Source organism: Canis lupus, chromosome 25, assembly GCF_003254725.2.
Source record: "Canis lupus dingo isolate Sandy chromosome 25, ASM325472v2, whole genome shotgun sequence".
In the NCBI taxonomy this organism is placed as follows: domain Eukaryota; kingdom Metazoa; phylum Chordata; class Mammalia; order Carnivora; family Canidae; genus Canis; species Canis lupus.
In genome coordinates this window covers 23,800,997-23,827,652 of record NC_064267.1, presented here as the reverse complement: position 1 = coordinate 23,827,652, position 26,656 = coordinate 23,800,997, and the positions used below count along the sequence as shown (strand labels likewise).

The 26,656-nt window shown below is 41.9% G+C and overlaps 1 protein-coding gene across 4 annotated transcripts in view; it reads right to left on the bottom strand.

The window, feature by feature from the left end:
• Nucleotides 1-20,265, bottom strand: part of GALNT7 (polypeptide N-acetylgalactosaminyltransferase 7) — a 136,131-nt gene extending 115,866 nt beyond the window's left edge. For 2 of the 4 annotated variants that reach the window (XM_025462862.3, XM_025462861.3), the window contains exon 1: nucleotides 19,962-20,265. In XM_025462862.3, the coding sequence (XP_025318647.1) occupies nucleotides 19,962-20,087 (126 nt within the window). In that variant the 5' untranslated portion in view covers nucleotides 20,088-20,265. The remainder of the gene's footprint in view (nucleotides 1-19,961) is intronic. The other 2 variants (XM_049101069.1, XM_049101070.1) reach the window with 1 other exon arrangement.
• Between the last annotated feature and the right edge of the window lie 6,391 nt (nucleotides 20,266-26,656).

The window sequence follows — 26,656 nt, the reverse complement described above, 5'->3', positions numbered from 1 at the left end:
CTCCAGACAAAAGTATTTTGTATTCTTCCTTTTCTTTCTTAATAACCACCTCCTCGGGACACGTGGCTCAGTGGTTGAGCATGTGCCTTTGGCTCAGGGCCTGATCCTGGAGTCCTGGGATCGAGTCCCACATCAGGCATGGAGCTTGCTTCTCCCTCTCTGTGTCTCTTATGAATAATACATAAAATCTTAAAAAAATAAAATAAAGAAAAAGCACCTCCCCTAACCTCTTACTTTTAGCTATTCAGATAGCCACCCAGAATAAAGACACATTTCCAACTTCCCTCAGAGTGACTACCTTTTGGCCAATGGAGTATAGCTGAATGGGATCTGTAACAGATGAAGAGAAGGAAACTCGCCTTGCAGTTTCTTTCCTTCCTACTGCTGAGAATGTGGACAGGGTGGTGAAATCTCAGACCACACAGATGAGAGCAACTCTATAGGAATAACAGAAGAACAAGGGTGAAGGCGCATGGATCCCTGATGATGTCACATGGTCTATGAAAGTTGCCAGATTAGTTTGGCTAATTACATAAGAGAAAAAAAAAAATCTAACTTTCTAGATTTCTGTGATAGTCAAATCTGTATTCTAATGGATATAAACTCCAAATACCTAGTACTACCCCTTAAAATTCACAGAGCAACAAATACAACTGATAACTGGACCTTTGGTTTGCCCTTTTCATATTTTCCCAAAGGAGTTTGGGTGGTGGTAGAAATCACCTGTTTCCCAGCAGATACCATCCAAAGACTTCCAGAGACATTTAGGTACACTAAATACAGAGTGAAAATAGTCAAGACAGATGATGTTAATTTTGTACACACAAGAGCCTTGGAGCGAAGGAAGAACATCCATAATTACTACAGGGAGTTTCTAAAGAAAAGGTGGTACTTTCAGGGTGAACTTTATTAGACTCATATTTTAAGAAGCACCTCTCAATCTTGCTTATGCAGAAAAATTGATCCACATAGCATATGTGATAGGGCTTTGGCTTTATGTGCCTACAGGATATTTATATAAAAGCATTTATTTGGTTTGGGGGACCTATTTTGATATTTTCATGATGTGAAAGTTTTCAGTAACTGAGAATTTATGCACTGGGCATCTATTTCCATGTGAACAGTAACCGAACATGGGTTATACTTAAAACCATTTGTCTCACAACCAAAGTCAAGGAACAACCTGTGTTGGGATTCCCTGTATGAAAAATTCCTCAGTATGAATATTTGTCGGATTCATTGGGCTACTAAGACCACAGAGAAAGATGTAGGTGACTGCAAAGCAGGGGCTGTCCTAAGAAACCTATTTTAACTGATCAGGAGGATTTTTTTTTTTTTTTTTTTGTCATTGTAAAATACTGTGTCTGAGAATTTACTACGGTCATTTTTGACAAAGAGCAAGATCAGTGAGTTGTGTCCCACTGGAAAGCAACGCGGAGCAGGACTACGGATGTCAGTATCAAACAGGGGTTCAAGTTGGAGGATTAGGAATGCATGCCAGTGTGTGTGGGGGGGGTGGGGGTCATGGCCAGGAGACAAGGAGTACTTGTCAATGGAACAAAGGCTACTAGGACAATGTGGATCTCTCCTCTCTAGGACAACAGGAAGAGAGAGACTATAAAACAGGGCCTACCCTCAAGGAGCTTAAGACCAACTCTGAATGGTGGTTGAGCATCTGCCTTAGGCTCAGGGTGTAATCCCAGGGTCCTGGGATCGAGTCCCGCATCGGGCTCCCCACAGGGAGCCTGCTTCTCGCTTTGCCTATGTCTCTGTGTCTCTCATGAATAAATAAATAAAAATCTTAAAAAAAAAAAAAAAAAAAGCTGACTAACTGGGAAAACAGTTCCATACTAAGGAGTATTACAGTCATTCATAGTCCTGTCCCATAACAAGGAGCCTTTCTGAGATTGGAGATACCGAGTGGACTATACTTAAAGAAAGCTTCATAGAGGTAAAACCTGGATGGATCTTGAAGGACGGCAAGATTTAGACAGCTGGAGGAGGACATGCCAAACACGAACATGTAACAGGCTAGTTGCAGAATTCAGCAAGTCTGGGCAGTTAGATTCTTCCTCTGGAGACCGGTGCATCTGTCCACAGACATGAAACAGTAACCTAACCCAGACAGCGCCCTACTTTGATTCGGCTATTAGCAAACCGTTCTTTCAGGACAGTAGAGTTCTTTACAGACAGAATCAGTGACCAGGTCAACTTGTGAAAGACAAGCTAATAAAAAAATTTTTTAAGTTTTATTTCCTGTAAGACTTTTCAGGGCTTTTAACATACCACTGTGCCCTGTGAATCTCTGAGAGGGTGATACAACATGCAACATTTCTCAACCTTACTGACCCAAGAACCCTTTTAAAGTAACCCCTACTCTGTTCACAGAACACAGTTCAGAAGTGGGACTTGGTGGTATTGAATCCGGCCTGAAAGGGCAGGCTCTGCTGTCAGCCTGGATTTGCACTCTGCTTCTATTACCTATGAGGCCAGATGACAAGGAAGGTATTTAACTTCTCCAAGCCACAAATTTCCTCATCTGTAAAATGTCAGAAGGTTAAATTAAGAATTTAAACACACCTAGCAGAGGGCGTAGTAAGAATTCAATAAAAGTTCCTTATTAGTCATTTGATGTTCAATCAATTTTCACACTAGAATTCTGCTCCCATGGTGCTATTACATACAATTATAAGCATAAATATATGTGTGTTTAAAATAAGATTCAAGGGATCCCTGGGTGGCGCAGCGGTTTGGCGCCTGCCTTTGGCCCAGGGCGCGATCCTGGAGACCCGGGATCGAATCCCACGTCGGGCTCCCGGTGCATGGAGCCTGCTTCTCCCTCTGCCTGTGCCTCTGCCCCTCTCTCTCTCTCTCTCTTTGTGACTATCATAAATAAATAAAAAAAGAAAAAAAAAAAAAAAAAAAAAAAAAAAAAAAATAAAATAAGATTCAAGGAAAACAGCCTTATCACTGCACAGTGACACAGGTGTAGCCCAACTACACAAAGACTAAAAGAAAGGGCATAATTTTCATTTTTAAATGTTAATATGGAACATAGCATTTAAGAAAATCCAGGAGTCCTTGAGCTGAATCTGCAGGAAGAAAACTTATTCTTCACAACAGGGAGCCAATAGGAACAAAGTTAATAAATAAAATTAAGAAGACAATGTATTTACCACACCTCATAATTGACCCCATGGCAGTGACTTTGATTTCTTAATACTTACTAAGCAAAGGTTTAAGAGCTTTAGAATGGTTCAGCAACCACAACTGAAAATTAAATTGGGGACTAGGCTTCTGGGACGAGTAAGGAGGAGACAGTAAAAACAAGTAACTTCAGTAGTTGCTCCTCCAGTTTTGTTCTCCCTCAGATCACTTGTTTTGCTCCATTTAATTAATGGTTTAGCCAGAGGCACCCAAAATTATTTTAAACATCAAAACTTAAAAATTAAAAGCATAGGTTTGTTTCCAAGGGGCAGGTGGGAAAACAATTCAATTTTGTTAAATATAGTGTACATGACAATTTAGGAAGAAGAAAAAAAAAAAAAAAAAGAAATACAAGTGTGTTGGGAATTATAGGTCCTAATGTCCTCTTCCCTTAAACCATGTCAGTGCTAAAACGACCAGATCCTAAAAGATGAGTGTACAAGACAATGTCCTAAAAACAATACGCAAATTAAGATATTTCTACAGTAAAATAAAATGAGCAATCCACAAAGTAGTATATATGTAGTCCATGTCTACTCTTAAATTCAGGCAAGAAATACCAAGAAATACACCAAACAGATCATAATTAGCTTTGAGTAAGATGGATTATAGGTGATTTTTAGTTTCTTTGCTTTCATTTTTTAATATTTTCTACAAGGAATATATATTTATATTGAGAAAAATATATTTAAATTTTTAAAACTTATTGGGGAAGGGGGGGAACAGAGGGAGAGAATCCTTGAGTAGACTTCCTGCCAAATGCAGAGTCCATGATGGAGCTCAAACCCAGGACCCTGAGACCATGACCTGAACCAAAACCAAGAGTCAGCAGCTTAACCCACTGAGCCACCCAGGGGCCTCCAAAAAAGAGTATATTTCAGAAATAAACAGCATTTTCTGATGTGAGAAACAAAGGCAGAAGAGAAATTATTAAATTTTCTCACTCCCTACAGCCCATTGACAAGTCCTTGAAAAGGCAGAGGGACATTGGAACTCAGTTGCCTCGATATTGATACTTTGCTGAGGGCAAAAGGCAATCTTGGCCTGACCCTACTTCAACATATAAAAATTCCTTTAGAAATGTCATTTATCTCTAACCCCGCCCCCCCAAGATACATGTTGGCAATCATCCCTAAGCATATGACCCACCAATATACATCTGAAGGGTTTCATGATTCAGATTTCACTAGGTAGTAATATATGACCTTTTCCTAACAACAGCTCAAGGACCCCTCAAGGTCCTGGTAACCTTGCTTCCAAAATACCTGGGAGGCTGTTTACAGTATCCCTCATCCCCTCCCAACTTGAAAATCACTCCTCATGACCCCAGTGCAGCTTTTTCTGCCCACAGGTCCTGTCCCCATGCTTTAACAGAACCACCTTTTTGCACCAAAGATATCTCAAGAATTCTTTTTCAGCTGTAGGCTTTGAACCCTAACGTCATTTTTTCTCTTTCCCTGTTTTAAAACACTGGTTCCTTGAAGAACAGAACTTTTAAGGCAAAAGCCACAGTGTAGAAGACTCAGCCCCTTTCCGTTTCTAATTCAAAATGTCAAATTCATAACAAATTCATGTAAGTATTTTCATTCCTTTAAGCACTTTTGAAACCACGTACAGATTATTATACTCATCCAAGAAGGAAGAGAAAGAAGGGGAAACGGGGTGTAAAACTTCAAGTCAAATGCTTTCCTAGGAGCTCTGGTAATGTAACCCCAATGCAAACACAGAAACAATGCCTCGCCTCCTTTACAGATGAGGGAAAGGAGGCTGAGGGAAGTCAAGTTGCTAGGCCAAAGCTCACCGAGGCTATCAACAAACAGTATTTATAACAGGACAACTAATGTCAGAGTCCGTTGTATTTTTACTGAACAATGATGTCAGCTTTTATTTTTAATCCACCTTATTCTTGAGGAGCTACATCCACACAGTAATTTTAAACATCAATGTAACTTCCCCAGGATATTTAGTATTTATGGAGATTAATATTCAGTTATCAACTTGATTATTTTTTTTTTAAAGAAAAACACACTTAGTGGCTTAAAATCCCTCTTTCCCACTCCCTACACAAATGATTGGTCTAAACCATGACCTTGTACTATTCAACGTTCCTTCTCCTTTTCGATGGCACACCTTCTCTTCCTCCTACACCTTAAAGCTCAAACTCCCTACCTTTCCTAGTAAAGGATACTGTAATTCACTTGAATGTATCTTCCCTAGGAATCTTTTTTTTTCCCAAGGACACACCAGGAATCTTTTTTTTTAATTAATTATGGACTTCAGTTTTTCAAAATCTCAATGAGGCAGCGACAGAAAACACCACTAGCCTATCAGATTATCCCAAAACCATGAGGTTGCTGAATCTCCTAAACCTACAGTTTCCCTCTCTTATTGGACTAGCATGTCATTTACCTAACAAGGAGAACTGTCACAGTTCACAAAACAGCAAATACAAGAGGGGCAGGCGCTAAGGCTTACATAAGGAAATAAACTTTCCCAGCAGCACAGATTCGATCTCAACTACTTCCTGATAACTAGCCCACAGTAAACGAAATTCTACATTTAGTATTTCTGAGCTGTAGCCCGTGCCAAATATCCAGTACATTTTAATTCATTACACTGCCGGAGACAAGAAGCATGGAAGTAGGATCACAAAAATCATACAAATGTAGTACCCGTATTCTTAGAAGATCAAGGAATTCTCGCAGTGAAATTGTGGTGATCCAAATCCTAGAGGATATTAGCTTCCCCGTACCCAAAAGGAACTTTTCCATTTTTCTTTTTGAGACTTGCTCAGCTTCACTCCTAGCAATAAATTAGGCATATAAGAGACACTGCCCTTTCCAGATTTCAGGTGCCACTATGTGTACCATTCACCCTTGAAACACATTCAATGAAGGCACACACACTGCTACATGCTTTCACAGAACAGCGAAGAGACTGGACCGACCTAAGTCTTCTCTGAGCAAGGCAAAGGTGATTTCCCAGTGATAATGAGCCGACTGAAACACAGCAAATTTCTCATGCTTTCTGCCTCACCATAAACCAGCTGAAGCATGACAGTTTTGGTTATTGTTGTACTTTTTTTTTTGAGGGTCAGTCGTCCATCACAAATGTCTTTAAATAGACACTTGGGATATCCTAAATAAAAACAAGTATGAGTACTGGTACTGGCCCATGAATTTAGGAAATAACTAAATCAAATCTACATCTGAAGGGAAGGCAATAGAAGTAAAACAGGAATCTGAATAAGGCTTTGTATATTTTCTAATCTTTATTTTTTAACCACTTAAACTCTGAAATGGACCATTGCCTATAGTCCACCTGATGAAAGTAGATTGAAACTTACTTTTAGGACGCTAACATTTCAAAATCTCAACACCACTATTCTAGATCTTTTTTATTTCTCAAAAACATTATCTGGAAAATGTTCCACATAGTATTTTAAGTTTGATTCAATTTCATCACTGCATATATGAGGCAATTTTAAATTAAGCCCATGCCAAGGAAAATCTGCAGTCTGACAGAAAGCACTCTCTTGCAAGAAAACCAAAACTCTAATTTTTCTTCCATTTCTAGTCAGTATTCATAGGATGCAACAGCTTCTGAGAGCATTTGGTTAAAATGAGACATGTAAGAGGAATTGTGGGTAGGGGCATATAGAGATTATAGAAAGAGCAAAAAGTTCTTTTAAAAAGTTATCTGTATTTTAGAAATGAAATTTTATCTTTTCATTAGTTTAGACTCACCACAAGAGTTACAGGTATGATAAAGAACTGTGAAGGTTTGGTTATCTTTAATTAAAAAGAATTGGGTATATTCAGAAAACATAACCCCTGCCTGTGTTAGAAAATCAGGAGTAAGTTGGAGCTTCATCATTCGGAGGGAACACGCTGTGTGTCCTAATGGCAGTCTTGGTTTTTCTAGCTATCTCGAGGTCAATAAAATATATGGCTGACCTTTTTAACCTTGAAGGAATCATTCTCACATTTAGCACCCACTGGGACCCAAAGCAACGGACCAACTGCTCAACAAATGTCTCACAATCAACAAAAGGAATCCTATGTCCCAAGGAGATAAAAAATAGATTTCAGTTATTTTCATGGAGAATTGAAAAAAATACTAGGAAAGTTACAATTCATTAGAAAACAATCCCAAATATATGTTGCCTTTACTGTTACCTTAAGTTCCCAATATTCTATATTAAAAACCTACTCCTTAATTTCCACTTACAATTGCCTTTTAGCTACTCTTCATCAGCTCTTCTGAGTCATAAATCATTGCACAAAACATACTTGCTTTTAAACACAAGCACCTGTTATTTAAACTAGAGAAGGAGATGCAAATGAGTACATTTCAAGCCATTCACTTTATCTTCAGGAAGTGATTTTTGCCAACGCTTAAGAAAGTTTTTTAACATTTACTTTTCTCTTAGAGTTACCAGTTAATTGAGCAGAGGTCAAGGATGATAACTGCCTCTTACAAAACATGATTGTGCCACAGTGAAACTATTTATTAGGCTCTCTGGCTGAGATTCTCTTCGGGTTACTCACAGGTGTGGGCCTGCTCGAGAAAGACTGGCTGGCACTCTTCCCTCCGTAGTAATTCATGGAAAGTGAAATGAAGTCCTGGTTTATTAAAAACTTTCCTCAGATATCAAAGAGGATGTTGGGAAAAAAAAAAAAAAACTGAGAATACCCATACTTCAGATGATACCAGTTCTTTTCTTATGCTAAGGAAAAAGCAGGACCTGGGAAAAGGTGTGGTATATTACCTTTGCAGGTATGATATCACTCTTCAAAATTTTCAGTTAACAACTGATCACATGTATGCTACATTTGTTTTAAAACATAAGTTACAGGTGCCATGGTTTGGAGTCTAAACATTAAACTACAAGAAAAACCAAGAGTTATCCTAATTTCACAAAGAAAATGTATTTCTTTAAAATACCAAGGCACTTGGAAATCACCCTTTTTAGCTAATTTTTAGAAGACAGAATTTCAGAAAGCTATTTGCTAGAAGTATTTTTCTCTTTGCCACCCACCAGGATCTCCCTGAACTGTAAGCAAATTTATTTTAATTGACCATCACAATGCAACACTCTCCTCCAGCCTTCTTTTACAAACAGTGGACTTCAAATTTCCTCTGGGACCATCACACAGAGAGCAGCAGTAAATGAAACTACATGCCTATATTTCTGCATTCCACCAATCCTTTGCTTAAATGTTAAAATGTAATTATATATTTTAAATGATCAAAATTTCCAATTTTGACAGTGATCTTTTTAGCTTAAACCAAACATTCAACAATAGTAGAAAAATCTGCATGTGCAAAGTAGTAAGATTTCAGTCATTTCCATTCCATTACTCTAAAAAGCACTTTGTAGTCATTTATTCTGTATCATTATTGAGAGCTTATTTGCCAAAAATCTAATGGATTTTTTATTCATTTTAAATCACCCTGGCAAGAGTTAGCAGACTTTTGAACAGGAGGTTTTAAATGCTTTCTTTCAAAAGAAAAGATGTAAAACCCTGCAAACAGATTGTAGAGGTAACAAATACTGACTTACATGGGAGACACCTTACTGTATTAGAGATTAAAAGACTAATCCTGTCAGATTAAATTTTAAGAAGCATAATGACTAAATTGTCTAATAAGAATTGCATAGTAAAATATTCAATTGCCAAGGAAATATTGGGGCAAGAGGTTTGGATTTAAGTCCTCCCAAGTAAGCATAATTGAAACTTATACCTAATAAGCCAACTATTTTAGAAAATATATTAAGTTTTGAAATGGCTATATTATGAAATCAAAGATTCACTTAGGCACATGGGCTGTTATTGTCCAAAAAACTCCAGCTGGTAGGATATATTGCATGGCAATTTTCTCTAGGCAAATATCTCCCATCACAAAGATGTATTTGCCATAGCTGCATTTAACAATCAACCAGACAAAAATTTAATTGACTTACCCCTACTAGATTTTTTCCTGTCATTTTTGAAATGTTTATACAATTGACAAACTATACCTTAATAGAAATGGAATCTACATATCATGCTTCTTCCTAGTTTTCTGTATATGAACATCTTTTTCTTTCTTTTATCTAGCCTATCTACCTTTCATATAATCTGGCAAAACCAAATTTACATGACTCTTTTAAGTATACCGATCATTTTTGGTTTCTTAAGGAACTATTTTTCCAATAACATGCTAATGAAATGCATATAAAATATTTAAGTTAAATTGAATAAAATTTAAAATGAAGTAGTAAGTGCTGACAAATAAAGAACCTCCAGAGCACTTCAAATATCATGACTTAAGTACTTATCTTTTTAATAGTAAATTGAACTTTTTTTTTCTATTTAGCCTTTCTAGAGTTTAAAAAAAAAATTCTCAGAAGCATAAAGATATATTGGTATTATGATAATACTTCAAGTGTTAATTCTGAAGATTCTATAAAACTGTTCACAGGCATCTCATACTACATTGCGAACCTGAGACCACAGTTTCACTTCAATAGCTAGCCTCAATGGCTTAGTATGAAATCAAAAGTTCCAGCTGGAGGAGTTAAGCATTCACACATTTGTAAAAAGCTATCTGCAAACCTTCCTCACATCAAAGAGTATCTTATCACTGTGAGTGTGTGAGAGTGCGTGTTTGGTGTTTCTAGTAAAAGGAAAAAAAAAAAAAAATCAAGAGTCAAAGGATAATTACAGTCTAAAAAACAGAAATGGCAGCCCACCCACTTTCTCATAAGAGTGATTAAAAAAAATAAAAGCTTTGGGAATTTCTCAGTTAATGTTTACTTAAGATTTACTCTTTAAAATTTTATTTAAATTCAATTAATTAACATAGTGTGTTATTAGTTTCAGAGATAAAGAATTCAGTGATTTATCAGTTGCATATTAACACTCAGTGCTCTTTATAAGAATTGGTATTAAAGAGTAAAGTGTACACATTACCAGTGAATACAAAGTACTTCTCAAAGTACTTCAATACTGAAGTGCTATCGCATATTGTAAGATATTTTATAAAAGAACTACAAATGCTAAAATTATGTTTAAGCCAGATAATCATTAAGCATCTATGTTTACTATTAAAGAAAAATAGTATACTTCCTGAGGCCCAGATGTATTCTTAAACCCAGGGACTCAATAAAAGATTAAAGATTAAAAAATGATTAGGTCATTTATTTTATTCTCATACAGAACTGCTCCCAACAGTATATGATTTAATTTTAATTCATCCAGTTTAAAATATCTTTGGTAATAACAAATTCCAATTGCTTTGCTTGGAAGCCTATTAGCAGACTAGTTGGTATTGATATAATACTACAGTTAATTGTACCTTCTAGATTTGGGAAACCAGGCTGCTCTGCAGCAATTCTATAAACCTAATTAGATAATGCAAAGTTAATTTTTTTCCTCAAGTTTCAGTGTACCAGTTCTTATATTCAGTGAACTGAATCAGATCTCCCTATTGGCATGTTTAAATGTTTCTCTGGAGTAACGCTTTAAAATGCTACCAAGCCCAAAAGGGAATTTATAATGGAGCAGAAATGAGAACGTTTCTCATTTTGAAATATTCAGGATTCTTAGCAAATGAAGCAACTGAAAGGTTGCTTCCCTCTCCAAAACAGACTTCAGCCCTGGGTACTGCAGTTTATGTTGCCTCAGCATTGCTTTCAGGATCACAGGACTGAACTAGAATTAAATGGTAGACCTCACTGTTTAAAAAAAAAAAAAAAAAAAAAAAAAAAATTTTTTTACCTGAAATGCTGAGCAGGCGATTTTGCTATTCTGTTTCTTCCTGTAATTACACGTCAGGCAAATTAATGTGTTAGAAGCTAAAAACTGCCTAATACTCTGTGGATAAAGTTTCTTCTCCAACTTCAAATATGAGAATGTTGCTCTGGTCGCAGCCTTTTATAAGTTACTGGATTTTAGACCAAAAGAAGGCAAAAAAAAAAAAAAAAAAAAAAAAAAAAACCTACTATGCATTATAATCATTTTAATATACTGTGTATAGCATATAAAGTATATATTTCCACAAGCACAGGATTATGGTTTAGCTTAAAATATGTATGTACAGATGTGTCTCTATACACACACAGGGTGGGGCTTAGAGAGGCACCTGATTCAGGCAGAACAAACAGAATCCGAAACATGTTAGTTCTCCCTTTGATAATTAAGTTCTCTAATAAAACCCTTCTTCCTCTTTTTGTATTTTTCTTCTAGTGAAGGTGATTATTCACCACTTGAACTTTTTCTTCCGAGCCAGCTCCCCTGGGTCATCATATTTACTGAGATGCCCGTGAGATGCCACTGTAGCCCCTCACCAGGACCCAACTGCTGCAGGTGAGTTTAGCAGGCAGGGAGGCACACGCTTCCACAGCCACTTACGGAGTCCCTAACTTTGATCAATTCTTGCTCAAATGCTGCAATATTTGAAATTGCTGATGGTCCTGCTCTTAAGTTATCTTTGCCATTTTCTACTGGGCGATGTTCTCTAAATTTTCTACTTCTGCCTATGCCTCCTTTCATCTCATCTCCCACCCCCCTCTACCTCCCTTCTTTCAGGTAAGAAGGCCTTTTCTGGGTTTCTTTTTTCCTACTCCTATTTCTCTCCTCTATCCACACATAGTTCCTTTGTCACCAATCCGGTACTCAAGCTTCAGACATATATTCCTGCCAATGATTTGCACACTTTGCATCTGGTACTGATCCTATTCTGAGCTCCATCCACCCAGTAGACACTGTCTGTAAGATATTACATGCCCTCCCTACCCCCCCAAAATAACTACAGGCCAAAGCAAACCAATGTTTTATTCCCCTCCAATCTACCCATCCTCTAGACCAGCACCTCTCAAAGTATGACCCCTGGACCAACTGGGGAGCTAGCTAGTTACAAATTCAAATTCCTTGCCTCACCTCAGACCTACTGAATCAGAGATTCTAGGCGGGAGGCTGGAGTACTTTGCTTTAACACACCCTCTAGGTGATTAGGAGGCCTACTGAAGTTTGAGAACCACCATTTTAGATAGTTCTGTTCCTTCTAAGGTCTCAGCATACTCCCCTTCCAGTATCCAGAGGGCTCCTCCTCCTACCAGCAACACCAGCTAATTCTACTTTCATAATCTTCTCTCTCTCTCTCTCTCTCTCTCTCTCCTCATACTAATTGTCTTGGCCCCTTTCCTAACTTTAGGCCTCATGTCCTAGCAGGCACTTCTCTCCTCACTGAAATCCAGCCTGCACGGTTTCCAGATTATTCCTTTTAGCCCAGCTCTGCCATTCACAGTATTCAATCTTTCAGGGTTCAGATGCTTTCTAGAGTTCTCTCTCCCATTCTTCCACTCCCCAATCCCATCTTCCAGCCATGCAGTCCCCAGGGATTTGCTATAACCATTTATGCCTTTGCATATACAGAAAGCTTTCTAAAGAGCTTTCTGACAGCACCTAGACCTTACAGACTAGATACTGCCTTTTCTGATTCCACAGGATCTGGTGGACTTAGCTAATACAGCTCCTGCCTTACCACTGCAACAGGTTTAAAACAACAACAACAAAGTCATTACTCATTTTATCAAGGACCATACACAATTTATCATCCAACCCAGAGCCCATTTATATCTGCAAGCTTAGCAAATACTGTACTCCCTCTAAACTCACCATGTTCTAGGTCACACTGGCCTTCTATTTTTCAAACATTAGACTCAAGGACTTTGCACTTTCTTTTCCCTCTGCCTGGAACATTCTTCCCTTAGAATTGTATTATATACTCATTCTTTGGCCTCAGCTCAGCCACTGCCCCCTGAACTTCCCTGCATGGTCCCCACTACCTCTTTCTCCTTCATGTTATCCTTTATTGTCTTCAGTGTTTTATTTGAAATTACCTGCCTACTGTCTCTATGTCCTCCTTTCAGTGTAGTCCACTTGAGAAGGTCTATCTTGTTAAAAATCTTAGTGTTTGATCAGAGCAAACGAGACTGACCTGGCTCTACCCCTAAGTAAATGGCCTGAGGCAAAGAGTTCACCTCTCAGACTCAATGGTCTCATCTATAAAGTGACAATTACAACGGACTTGCATTAGAGAGTTATTGTTACAATTAAACATAATACAAATAGAATGCTCACCTGCCACATAGGAGTCAAGGTATGTTATCTGTTATCATTGCTATTATTATTTACTGCTCTATAGGATTTCCAATGCCTAGAGTAATGGATGGTACTCAGCAGACAATAAATATTTGAAATACTTGAGTGAATTAGTGAACCAAGAGCTGATGATGAATGGATGTTACTACTCCCACAACTCTACTTCAGAAGCTTCCAAAAAGCTTCTCTAAGTCCTGACTTAATAAAGCCCCAACCCAGTTCCTTGGCGTACCATTTAATTCCTTTCAAAATGTGGCCCAAATTCACTTTTCCAATCTTAACTTTTATCACTTTGTTCTAGTAAAACAAAAACAAAAACAAAAACAAAAAAAAACTTTCTTCTCACCATATCCTTTTAGTGTAGAATGTTCTTCCTTATATCTCTCCCTGATCCGACACTCCAGGTCTAGTCAAATGCCACGCTCCTGCCTCTGCACATGCACCTTCTCCAGCTCTGTAAAAACCTGCTTCTTACTACTGTTATTGACACAGATCATCTCGCCTACGAGAGGAGGCCTGTGTTCTTGCCACTTCTGCATCTCCAGGGCCCAGCTCAGTGCCTTGTGGAAAGCAAGCCCCAGATATATTATTTTGAGCAAATGAGCAGTTAGAGGTTGGGAGGGATTATAAAAAGACCCAACTTTATATATCAAAAGAAAACTGCCATTATTATGGACAAAACATCTGTGCAGTTATTAGGTCAAGACTTGAGTAACATCTTTATTATGTCAACACTTTTCATCTCCACCACCATCCAGAACAGCATCTCCAATGCCTAGAGCCAGGGTTGCATTTGGTAAACACTCAAATATTTGACACTTGTTAAGTGACTCATGCTTATAATAAAAATATATCTCCCAATTTTACAAAGAATTCTGCCCACAATGTTAAGGCATATTTCACCCTCTCACCCTTCCTCATCTTCTGCCATATAAAAGCCAACCATAAAATCATTCCTCTCATAGACTCAAGCTATGTTCATTTTATTATAGAAATTGTAAATTCTTAATTTAATCACTTCTCTCCTTCTGTCTGATTGTACATTCATTCTTCAGGAAAGAAAATTATAATTCAAAACACGAACAAAGACAATGATCTAGGTTGAAGTCAGATAATCACAATCATTTTCCTACATTCAAGAGCCACTCAAATCTTGCTGACCAACTCTTTTTTAGAACTCTGGAGTTAGAATTTACAAATAGTCTGTTTACAAATGGTCCAAGCTCAGAATTCTGATTTTTCATTCATGTTGCATTATTTTCTCTCTCCTTCTGCCTCCAATTTAGGATTGGCTGATCTAATGCAGCTTATACTAACACCAAACTGTTGCAGCCCACACCTTATCTCCCATTCCACACAGCCAGTCTCAATCACAAAATAGTTACCCAAATTCAACTGGCTAACACTTTTTCACTCCTTCTTACTAATAACCACACACTCTCTGGATGGCTCTTTTCCACCTTCTCCACCTATAATTTGGCTCTTGACAAAATATTCTGTGACAGCTCTCAGTGTTTCCCTATATTGCTACTGGATTAGGAAGAAAAGAAGGAACCCAGGCCATGCATGTATTGAATAGCTCTTCAACTAGGAGATCTCTTTATAGCAGGATCTTTTATTTAAGGTGTTCTTAGTATTCTCCAATGGGGTCTTGCTAGAAGGAAGGTGAAGAAGTGTGGTACAGTAACAGGACTGATGCCTCACCTTTGACCACTGGATGGGCAACCCTTCCACAAAACCCACAGATCTAGGATTCTTAGGAAGGTTTGCATTTCTAGGGTGTCCAGACCTCAGGGGGAGACATGAATGAAGGCTTCAGCACCTTGGTAGATGGGGTAGATACTCCATGAGCTACTCCAAGAAACATAAACCCTGCCTTCAAAGGATTCAGTCAGTGGTTTACAGTAAAATGCAAAAGCTTCTGAGTCTCAATCCCCTCCCCACCAAAAAGCACATATACATAGATGTCTGCATTAATTTCAAGAGATTAGGGATGCCTGGGTGGCTCAGAGGTTGAGCATCTGCTTCAGCTCAGGGTGTGATCCTGGGGTCCTGGGATCAAGTCCCGCATTGGGCTCCCTATGGGGAGCCTGCTTCTCCCTCTGCCTGTCTCTGTCTCTCTTCTCTCATGAATAAATAAAATCTTAAAAAAAAAAAAAAGTCTGCATTAATTTCAGGAGATCTATAATGCCCAGAGTTCCCAGACTTGGTATTATGGGAGTTTTTCATTACAGGTGGGAGGGAGGACAGTTACACAGAACAAAAACAAATCCTGAGGCATTTCAACTGGAGAAGTGAGACAACAGTGACCACTTAAGGCACTACACTTTTGCTAAGTGATAGAGCTCTACTCCTAATGATATCAATGGAGCTTCCATTTGAAATCAAATCTTAAGGTCAAGAGCAGAGTCTTTCAGGTTGCAATCAATCATCACAGAGATAAAAAGGGTTTGGTAAGGTGGAACTCGAATGTGACAGGGTAATCAATTCAGTTACTCAGCCTCATTTAAGAAATATTCCTCTCAACGGGTCTTAGTTTGCTTATTGCTTAACACCTCTCTGCCTAGGAGGATTCCTGAATTAGCCCTGCTGTGTATGCTCTAAACCCAAATGGCATTAATGGTTTGACTAAGGTCACATTTGTACCTACAAAGAATCATCAGTTTACCAGCAGCTTCTCACCAGATGCAGTACTGGATTTGTACAATAAAACCACTGAAGATCTCTCAACATTTCCATTACAAACCTTTATTGTCAGAGGCTTATAATTCAGCTTTAAATTCAGGACTAAAATTTGGGATATATGGTCTGAGAGTTACTATAATTTATTTAATTAAAAGGAACTTTCTGCACCTTGTAAGTACTAAACAGATGGTCTTAATAAATGTTGACCTGAAAATATCCAGAGGATAAAGCCTAAAAAAGTAAGCCTTCCCATAACCATAAAATAGAACATAAAAATGTGTGAATGTCTGTCTTCAGAACTTTCAATGTGACAAATAATCAACCTAAACCTCCTGACACCTTCTTCTCCACTCCCACATCTAATCAACTAGTCCTGATACCTTTGCATCTTTAATAGCTCTTGAATCAATTCTCCACTTCCAGTCACCCTGCCAATCCAAGCAACGTCATGTCCCATCTGAACTATTATAACCCCCAATAGGATTCCTACTATCTGCTCTCTTGCTCCAAATCAATTTATACTCCCTGCAGGCAACCAGAATGATCCTTCTAAAACACAAATCTGATCACATCTCCCCTTCATTGAAAATCCTTCAATGGCTTCCTACTGCTCTAAAGACCCATATCACATTTGCATCCTCATTCCACGCCACCCCTCCCTCTCCATGTTCTAATTATATTGGTCTTCTTCCAGTTCCTCAGTTCACCATACCACTTCCAACCTCAGGACGTTTACACATACTTCTCCCTTTAAGGAATGCCTTCCTCCCACATCCAGATCAACAACTATTTGTATTCAAATCTTCAGCTTTCAACTCAATAGTCATTTCTTCAGGTAAGACTTTTATGGCCAAATTCCTGTTCTTTTATCCCCTATGGCTTTTTTTCATACCAGCTAGCATAATTTTTATTTGCTGATTTGTAGAGTCTTGATTAATGCGGAGTGCTCCCCCCCTCCCCAGGCTGTAAGATCCATGAGGTTAGAGGTAAGTAGTTCAATAACTAACATTAGGGATGCCCGATGGCTCAGCGGTTGCTTTCAGGAGTCCCGGGATCGAGTTCCACATCGGGCTCCCTACATGGAGTCTGCTTCTCCCTCTGCCGGTGTCTCTGCCTCTTTGTATCTCTCATGAATAAATAAAATATTTTTAAAAAATAAGTAGCACTAGTACATAGCAGGCACTCAAAAATGTTTGTTGAATAAATATCATACACAACAGAGTACCATTTGAACAGTAAGATCATCTTTCACATCATTCACCTCAGAAAAACAGCAAAAGGCCCTGCGAGAGGACGGAGATAACAAATGTGTTTCTCATCTTGACCGTGGGTATTAGGTTTTATAATATGGACCTCGATACCCCCAGATATAAAGTAGTAGTCCTGGCTTAAAACAAAAACAAAAACAAAGGAGCAAGTTGCTACAGATTTTATTGCCCGGAACATTGAAAGTACAAGACAAACAGTGGCACAGGGTGAAGCCACAAGTACAAGCCTGCCAGGGTAGAGGCAGAACCTTTATTTGGTAGATTGTTCTAGCCTATTTCAAGCCATTTACAGGGATTTATAGGGGACCCCCCCCCCAAAAAAAAAAAACCCACAGATCCACAGGTGGATAGGCATGAAAGAAGAGGCAGGTGTCTCACAGTGGGTGAAGGAGTCTGCAGTCATACTCAAATGAAAAGAACTGGAAGGCGGAAGGGAGACTCAGGAGTCTGAATCTGCTTACTAGCAGAACCTTCCCTAAAGGAAATGTTCTAGTGTTAGATCTCAGAAGTTCTTAGGATAGTTTTTAATAAAAGGAGGTAAAAGTCTCTTATTTATGCTCATAAGGACTCATAAATTATGCCTTAAATTGCTTACTTAACATTTGCCTATAAGAGTAATAAAAGGTTTGGGCTTTCCTGATACACAAGCAGTCTTGTCAACGTCCATTACATGTAAGAAGCCAGCTTCTCTCTTTGGTAAGTGATAGAAATTACACTGGACCCAGTGACAAACTATCAAATAAGTTGGACCAAAAATCAAGATATCACCACCTGCTATTGAATAATCAGCCCTGTGGCTTGGTACTTATAATAGCCACCCTAATACAGTATTTCAAAAAGAGAGGAGTCTTGGTGTAGATGCTCCACCATCTCTTTAAAAGACCTGTCACGGAACTGCAGGACATTTTGAATATGGCTAGTTTTGTCAGACTTTCCTCAGTTTCTCTCCTAGAAAATGGAGTTTTAACACTTCTAGCTCTCTGTAAAAGGCCATTTGAGGACTTAAATACTCCCAATTGCAATATTCAGTTATCCTTTATCAATCATTTTGAAAGCAAGAAAAAAAAAAAATCAGAGGTCACCATCAGCCTGTGACACCTAGGAGGCTTCAAACCACAAACACGCTAAAAGGAAAACTTAGTACTTATTATCATTACCTTAGGTGACCTGGATGGGACGCCACCCCAGGTCTCTCGAAGAGATTCCACTTCAGTTAAGACCTCACATACTAAGTCTTAAGAGTAAAATCTAATTTCGTCCTATCGACAGAAACTGATAAGTCTCCCAGGATTCTTAAAAGGATGCCTTCCCACTCAACTTCCTGATGCTAATGTCAAGGGAAGTTAATAAAGGAGATCACAGAGACGCAACGTAGATAATATTTGCAAAAGGCACCTGACGACACGGCCAAGTCCTCCCAAGGCCCCGGGGCCGCTGGGCGGCTCTGAACTCAGCACCGCACCCCCCCCCCCCGGCACCCCCAGGGCAGCGGGCCATCCCGGGGCATCCCGGCCCCGGCGTACGGAGGGGGGCGGGGGGAGAGGGCTCGTTTTTCAGGGAGATGCCGGCCGGGGGCCGGGGCGCGGGAGGGGGGTGGGGGAGTCGGTGAGGAGCCGCAGTGGCCGCGGCGCCGGGCTAGACCGTCCCCCGCGAGGGGCGGGGGGGGGGGGGGTCCCGGCGAACACCCGGCCCCGGCGGCAGGCAGGTGCGCCCGGCGGAGCCGCCCGAGGTCCGCAGCGCGGCGCCTCTCGGGGTCGGCCGGGGAGCAGACGGCCAAGCCCAGCCGCGCAAGTTAGTTTTCCGGCGCGGGCAGCCCCTGCCGCAGCCCGGGCGGAGGAACCGGCCGCACACCCCATCCCCGGGCACGGCCGCAGCGTGGACTGCGAGCCGGGCCGCCCCTCGGCTCCCCGGGCCACCGCGCCTGCCCGCCGGGGAAGCGGGACGGAGAGCCGGTCCGGGGCGGGGGCGGGGGCGAGGGCGAGGCCGCGGCCGCACACCCACCCGGGCTCCCGGCCGCCGGCGCCGGGGGGCGGCGCTGTCCGTACGAGCCGGAGGCGGGGCGCCGACTCCCTCCCTCCCTCCCTCCCTCCCCGCGGGCCGGCGGGCAGGCGGCCGGGGGAGCCGGGGCTGCGAGCATCCCCGGACGGGCGGGGCGGCAGGGGGGGCGGCTCCGAGGGCCCGGCCCCGAGCGGCGGCGATGGCACCGGCCGCGTCTCGCCTCCTTCAGGCCTGCTCGCGCCACAGGCCGCAGCCTGGACCAACCCCGCGGCCCCGGCCGCGACCGCGGCGGTCCCCGCACGGAGGAGCGGGCGGCCGGGCGGCCCAGCCCCGCTCGCCCGCCACCGGCTCTGCCCCGCTCCCCTCCCGCTCCGCCCCGCAGTCCCGGCGTGGACCCGGGGCGGGGAAGCGCGGGAGGAAGGGGCGGCGAGGGGGCGGGCCGGCGGCGGGCGGCCGGGAGCCGGTGCGCGGGGCTCGGCGCCCCCGAGCGGCACCACCTGCGGAGCTGCGGCGCCCCGACCGCCCCGACCCGACCCGACCCGACCCCGGCCCCGCCGCGCCGCGCCCCTGCCCCTGCCCCTGCCCCCGCCGCGCGCGCGCACAAAACAAGTTGCAGGTCGCCGCCGCCGGAGGGGGCGGGCGGGTCACTCACCCTCATCCTGCTGAGCGGGCTCGGGTCGTCCGGGCGCGGGGACAGGGAAGACCAGAGCAGCACTAGCCCCAGGAAGCTTCCCAGCACCAGCAGACTGCGTAAGAGGAACCCAATCTTCAGCCTCATCTTCCTCCGGCGGCGAGAGACACGGAGCCCGGCGCAGCCGCCGCCACCGCTCTCCCCTCCCTCCTTCCCCCTCCTCCGGCTCCGCACCTCCTCCCTCCCCCACCCCTGCCGCTCCGGCTGCCGCCCTCTCCCGCTCCCGATCCGGAACTCCCCTCGGCTCTACCTCCCGGCCCTGCCCTCCGCCCCCTCCCCCCGCCCCCGGCCCCGGCCCCGGCCCCGGCCCCCGCAGCGCTCCAACCGCCCCGCCGCCGCGCTCTGCCCGGCGTCGCTCGCAGCCCCTCGCCGCCCCTCCCCCGCCCCCTCCCGGCCCGAGCCCGAGCCCGAGCCCGCCTCTCGGCTGACCACGGCGCCCAGGAACCGCTCCCCGGCCCCTGTTCCCGCGTAGCTAACTCGCTCTTCCCCGGGGCTGCTCCTAGCCTTTGCCCCACTGCTCAGCTCGGAAAGCTGCCAGATTCCCAAACTTTTGTGCTAATGACGGGCCGTAACTCTGCCCCTAAGGCCCGTGCCCTCCGGGATCCCGCGGCTCGCCGCCCCCCACACCCCTCCCCTCCCCTCCCCTCCCCTCCCGCGGGCCCGGAGCGGCTCCCGGCCGCCCCGCCCCGGCCGCCCCCCCGCCCGGAGCCCCCCAGCCGCCAGGCTTCCAGGAAGCCAACCAGGAAGTCAGGGCCGCCGCCGCCGCAGCAGCTCCACGTGGCTGATTTATAGCTGGGAGGATTTTTTCTTATTGATTGTTCTTGCTTTTTCACACGGCTCCTTAAGGAGGTGGATTTGTAACTGAAAGGCCCAGGTGTGATGTGCACGTATCACTGGCCTGGAGGGGCTCGCCTGGAAAGCCAAGATTTCACTTATTCTGGGGCGAATTCGAAGAATGCCTGTCTCCCAATAACACCAACCTTATTCATGGACCGAGGATTTGGGGTCTTTAAAGCAATGCTCTACCTTCATTGCGTCCCTCAGACCTGATTTTTGCCACTTGATGGAGGTTCCTTGATTTCTGTTTTTCAACCGCTTTTCTGCCCGTGAGACCTAAATTATACAGGAAAGGATATTGGCAAATGTGTAGCCAAATGCCTCACCCTAGGGGAATAATTATACAGCCGTATCTCCAATAAAGATGCCAGTCACTTTATTGCCAAGGTTATGGGATTACGTTGTCAGTGCACCGTATCTTAAACTGCCTAATTCAAGTTAAATGGAATGGTTAATATTCTAATATTTAGGATGGTGATGTCTCATATCTAAAAGGACTTTAAGAAAAGTAAAACCTAAAAAAAAAAAAAAAAGTAAAACCTGGTTATTCAAATTTTTTAAATGATATGGAGAGTTTGAATTCTCCAGATAAAGAATTGTACCAAACTAACTTCATGTACTTCATAATTTGGGTTACATTACCAGGTATATTGGGGAATTCTGTAGATGCCATAATTTCAGAATTTCCACAAAATATTTGAAGTGATATCCTTGTGAACGACATAGGGAAATGTAGAATGGGTGACAGTTATAGGTAGGGATATTCTTGTTTGGCTGAATAATTGTACACAGTTGCAATATAAGCTAGATATATAGAGCACGTGGAGGAGGGATATCAGGTGTTGAACACAAAAAACTATCTGACTCAGCATTTTTATCAGCCACGTAGGTTAAAAACTAGTTCTTTTTAGTATAAAATGAGGGAGATTTTGCCGAAGACTTCTTTGGTGAAAAGGACCTGAATACTTAACTGATTAAGTATGAACCTGCTGCATAACAGAGAAAGCTAATGGCCCACGGCTGGGTCAATTCAGGTCAAATGTTGGATCCCAGAAATCGCCTGTTCCTAAGTACGCCAGGTGATTCTGATCCAGATAAGCTGTGTGGGGCCTTTGGAGAAACAGTGAAAGGGAAGGGGTGCTTGGAGAAAGATTAACTTGGATATTCTCCGGAGGCAGGAATAAGATCATTTTGTGAACCCAACTTGAGCTGCTCAGAAGGGAGGAGGAGGACACGTTTGCAAAGTAGTCAGTTCCCTAGACAAAGACTGGGCTTAGAACAGGTGACCTTCAAGGAATCCTATTCTGATCACATGAGAGAATAATTCCGTTTCAAATCAGCAGCTGAATGAAGTTAAACCTCTCGTTTGTGCTCTCACTTTTACAGAGAAGACAGGTTTTGTTTTTTATTATTAAGAAAATAGGAAGCTTCATTTTTACTGCTATGAGCATAGTTGGGCAGGTATGCAAATTTAAGTGGTACTTATTACTCACTTAAAGTAATAGGAATGATTCTTGGACAGAAATGGTATTCAGAGATCAGGCCATCCTCCTTTATTTAGTTTTGCATTTGGAGAACTTAAAATTGTGTCAAAGGATACAGAGTTAGAAATTGACAAATGAGTATGTAGTTGTAAAAGCCCATGTTTCTCTGAGTCCTAACAATGAAAGAAACTAAAAGTATACTTAAGATATATGCTCATTGCAATATTTGCTGGGAGGCAGCCTCTGTAGAGTTGACACAACTCTACTTAGAGAATGAGTTACATGCAAAGTTTATGACAAGGTTAGTCCCTTAACCACTCTGCCAAATAGTGATTATAATACTCATTTCACATTATTATTAGAAGGAATAATGGAGGTCAAGTACTTATGCAATAGAATATATGTAAGTATATAAAATATAAGGATAGTGTGGTGGAACAAGTCTCAGTTGTGTATGGGCATATATATATATATATATATATATATATATATATATATAATTTTTTAATGAGTGCTACAGTTATTGTATGACAGGGATTTTTATGCTGGAATACTTCTAGTTTGTCTCATCCCGGGTTTACCGAGGAAGAGGATAGAGACTAAAACTATAGTAAAGGACGTCGGGCATGGCCAAGAGAACAGTGCCCTCTGTCAGGTATGGGGTCGCATGTGGTGGAGGAGGCCAGCAGAGGGCTCAGAAGCAAGGGAATGGGACGGGACGGGAGAGAATTGGTGTGAATGCCTAATGTGTGCATGATGCTTCACATTTGTTACTTCATTTTAATCGACGCAACCTGGGTAAGGTTGGCATACTATTGTCCTCAAGCTGAGATTCAAAGCAGATCTTTCTAGCCTTGAATTCTTGGCCACTGCATGCAGACTCCTCACCAAGCTGTGCTAGCTTTCTGGACCTAGAATATAAATAAGTGTTCTCAGACAGGATGCAAAAGGTCAAGGCCTAAAGATTCGTTAGGTTTTTAATTCTCTCTGGTGCCTGCACTTTTAAAGGAGAACCCACCAAAAGGAATTGTGTCCATGCTTGGCTTGCAGTTTAGAAATGTAGTGCACTCCCTGGGGTCTCTCGCCACTCCTTTCTGTTTTATGCTGCAACCAGGCTGAACCTGAGTTGCTAAACGTATCTAGAACTCCCTTGCCTTTAGGCCTTTGTATAGGGAGTTCTTTTTGCCTGAAATGACACCTTCACAAAAAACTTACCCCGCACTCCCACCCCGTCGCCCTCCCCCCATGTCCTCCCTAACCAATGTACTGGAATAGATGGGTACCCTGCTGGGTGCTACCACTGCACCCAGCACTTTTCCTTCTCTTCTAATTACTACTATGTTGTAATTGCTTAATTTCTTTTTTCCACTCTCAGATCAAGAGGTACATGAGGATGGAGTTTTGTCTGTCCAGCTCATCATTATATTCTCATGCTTAGTGTGTAGAAAGCATTCAGTATTTTGTCAATGAAATGCTTAATGAATAATTGGATGGAGACTGTAAAGTGAAGATGAAAGGTAGACAAGGGCTCAGAGCTATGTCAACTGATCTTCTTCCTTACGTGGAGGTTTTCCTTCTGAGGATAAAACTTTAGAGGTTGTATCTAATTAGAAAAGTGATTATTTTGCATGTTGTCAGCAGCAGCTGGTAGACCATTGTTTTCCCCTTTACTCTGCATCCTTCTAGGGCTACTCAGGAAAAAAGTAAAATAATAGTTTAATTTAAATTTAGATTTTTGTATTTCCTGAGAATCCACTCCCCGCCCTCTGCCAAAAAAAAGAAAGAAATTAAGTTGTATTGAAATGGGAACATGTAGCCATGGGCAATTACTATCTACAACTAAATTTCAATTTTAGCTATGTCTGGCTGCCAAGAACTCAGGTTAAATTAGAATCAGTGACCTATAAATTACTGGGTAAATCTCCTATTACCTATTCTGTAAACATTTAATCACCTTTTTTCAAAAAAGAACACCAATAGTTGTACTTTTAAGTCAAAAATGTATTTTATCTTTCAGTAAAGAATTACTATTTAGATACTTTTAAAGTGTTGATAGTTTAAGTTTATTGAGAATATATTAATATGTATTGTGTTTATTAGTTATGTCTTACTGCATGACAAACTACCCCCAAATTTAGCACTTTACAACAATAAACTTATGGGACACCTGGGTGGCTCAGTGGTTGGGCATCTGCCTTTGGCTTAGGTTGTGATCCCAGTGTCCTGGAATGGAGTCCTGCATCAGGCTTCCCATGGGGAGCCTGCTTCTCCCTCTGCCTATGTCTCTGCCTCTCTCTCTCTGTGTCTCTCATGAATAAATACATTATTTTAAAAAAATCTTTTATTATTTCACATAGTTTCTGAGAGTCAGGAATCCAGGAGTGGTTTAGTTGGGAGGTTCTGGCTCAAGATCTCTTACAAGATTATTGCCGGGCCATCAACAGGGGCTACTGTCATCTCGTGGTTCAACGAAGCTAAGAGAATCTGCCTGCAAGCTCACTCACAAAGCCAACAGGCAGGCCTCACTTCCTCACTGGCTCTTGGTGGAAAACTTTAGTTCCTCATCACTAGGGCCTCTCCACAGGGCTGCTTATGACATGGCAGCTGGCTTCCTCCAGAGTAAAAAGATCTGGGGGGAGGAGAAACAGCTCAGAACAGAAGCTATAGTCTGGTACAATATAGGAGGAGACTAGACAAGGGTGTGGATACTAAGAGGTAGGTGTCTTTGGAGGCTTAAGAACAACATTGGGAATCCAGTATCTGGGTCAGAATACTAGTTTTTTTATTTCTTATTTGTGTTAACTCAGTTATGTAGTATTTGTTATAATATGCTGAAATCTTTCAAAAAGAATCCAGATCTTAAATCATTGCTTATTTCTGATACCTTGCAAAGAAATACTCTGTCTACTGTCTTCAACTATAACATAAAGGAGTTAGAGCAAATGATCTTTAATTCCTTTCAATACTGAAATTCTAAGACTTTCTTGTGATGTTAATGTATGACTGAAACTTTAAAATTTATACTTTACCTTGCTGTATTTGTGTAGAATACAGCAAAGTAAAATTCTGCCTTTATACTTTTTTTTCTGACATGGATTACTGTTTCTATCATAAGCTTAAGAGAGATGGATAATTCCTAAATTGTGCTCATCTGGAATAAAAGACTTTTGTCACTAGGGCTTCCATTTGATGAGGTTAATGGTCTCCTACAGTGTTTTGAAGGCAAAAATGCTTATTTAAAAGCCCTCTTAGATTTAACGCTGTAGAGCACTACCTCCTCATAATTCAGCACTGTTTTCAGACTCCCATGATTCAGAAGCACTCTCTCCTGATTTTAACCACTTATTTAAGAGGTGATCGAAGCAAATTTTATCTTGTAACCACTCTTGTGTGGAACCTGTTCAGCAGCATCCCACTGCTTAAACCCAAATTTAGTATTAAACCCGTATTTCTCAATTTATTACAAAGACATCTGTGAGTTTGCCTCTGCTTACCTCCACAGCCTCATGGCTGGTCAATGACTTCTTGCAACTCAAACTACAGCTACAATGACCTCTCCATTTCTGGAGAGAGGCCAAGGTCTCTCACTTCTAGAAAGGCCTACATGCATCTTATTCCCTTACGTGGAACACCCTATGTCAGCCCTGACTCTCTTCTACCTAAGTCCTGATCATCCTTCAATTCAGTTTATACTTCAGTTCTTTCAGAAACCTCCTGAATGGGGGTACCTGGGTGGCTCAGCAGTTGAACACCTGCCTTTGGCTCAAGTCGTGATCCTGGGGTCCTGGAATGAAATCCCGCACCAGGCTTCCCACAGAGAGTGCTTCTCCCTCTGTCTATGTCTCTGCTTCTCTCTCTCTCTCTCTCTCTCTCTCTCTCGTGAATGAATAAATTAATAAAATCTTAAAAAAAAAAACTCTTGAATGTTCTTTTCAGACCCCATCCTTTGTGAGGTTAGGAGCCCCTGCCTCATGCTTTCAAAGCACCCCATGTACTCTCCACTGTGGCACATAGAGTTCCACTTTCTAATTGCTCCTTCAGTGGTCTGTCACCCCCATTAAACCAAATTTCTTAAGGGTAAGGGTCATATTCTCATTTGTGATTGTATTCCTGGATGTTCATCATGCTTAGCCCACAGGAGATGGTTAATATTTGAGAGTAAATGATTAAAAGTAGATTTCCTATGTTCACTGCTCATACATTCACCCTGTGTTTTAAGCATAGAGAAGTTTGGAAGCATTGTGTAATAAAAGTTATATTGCATACAAGGCCCAGTGGGGAAATGCGAGGTCTGGAATTCATTCCTGGATATGGAGTCGTGTCCAGCCTCTCATT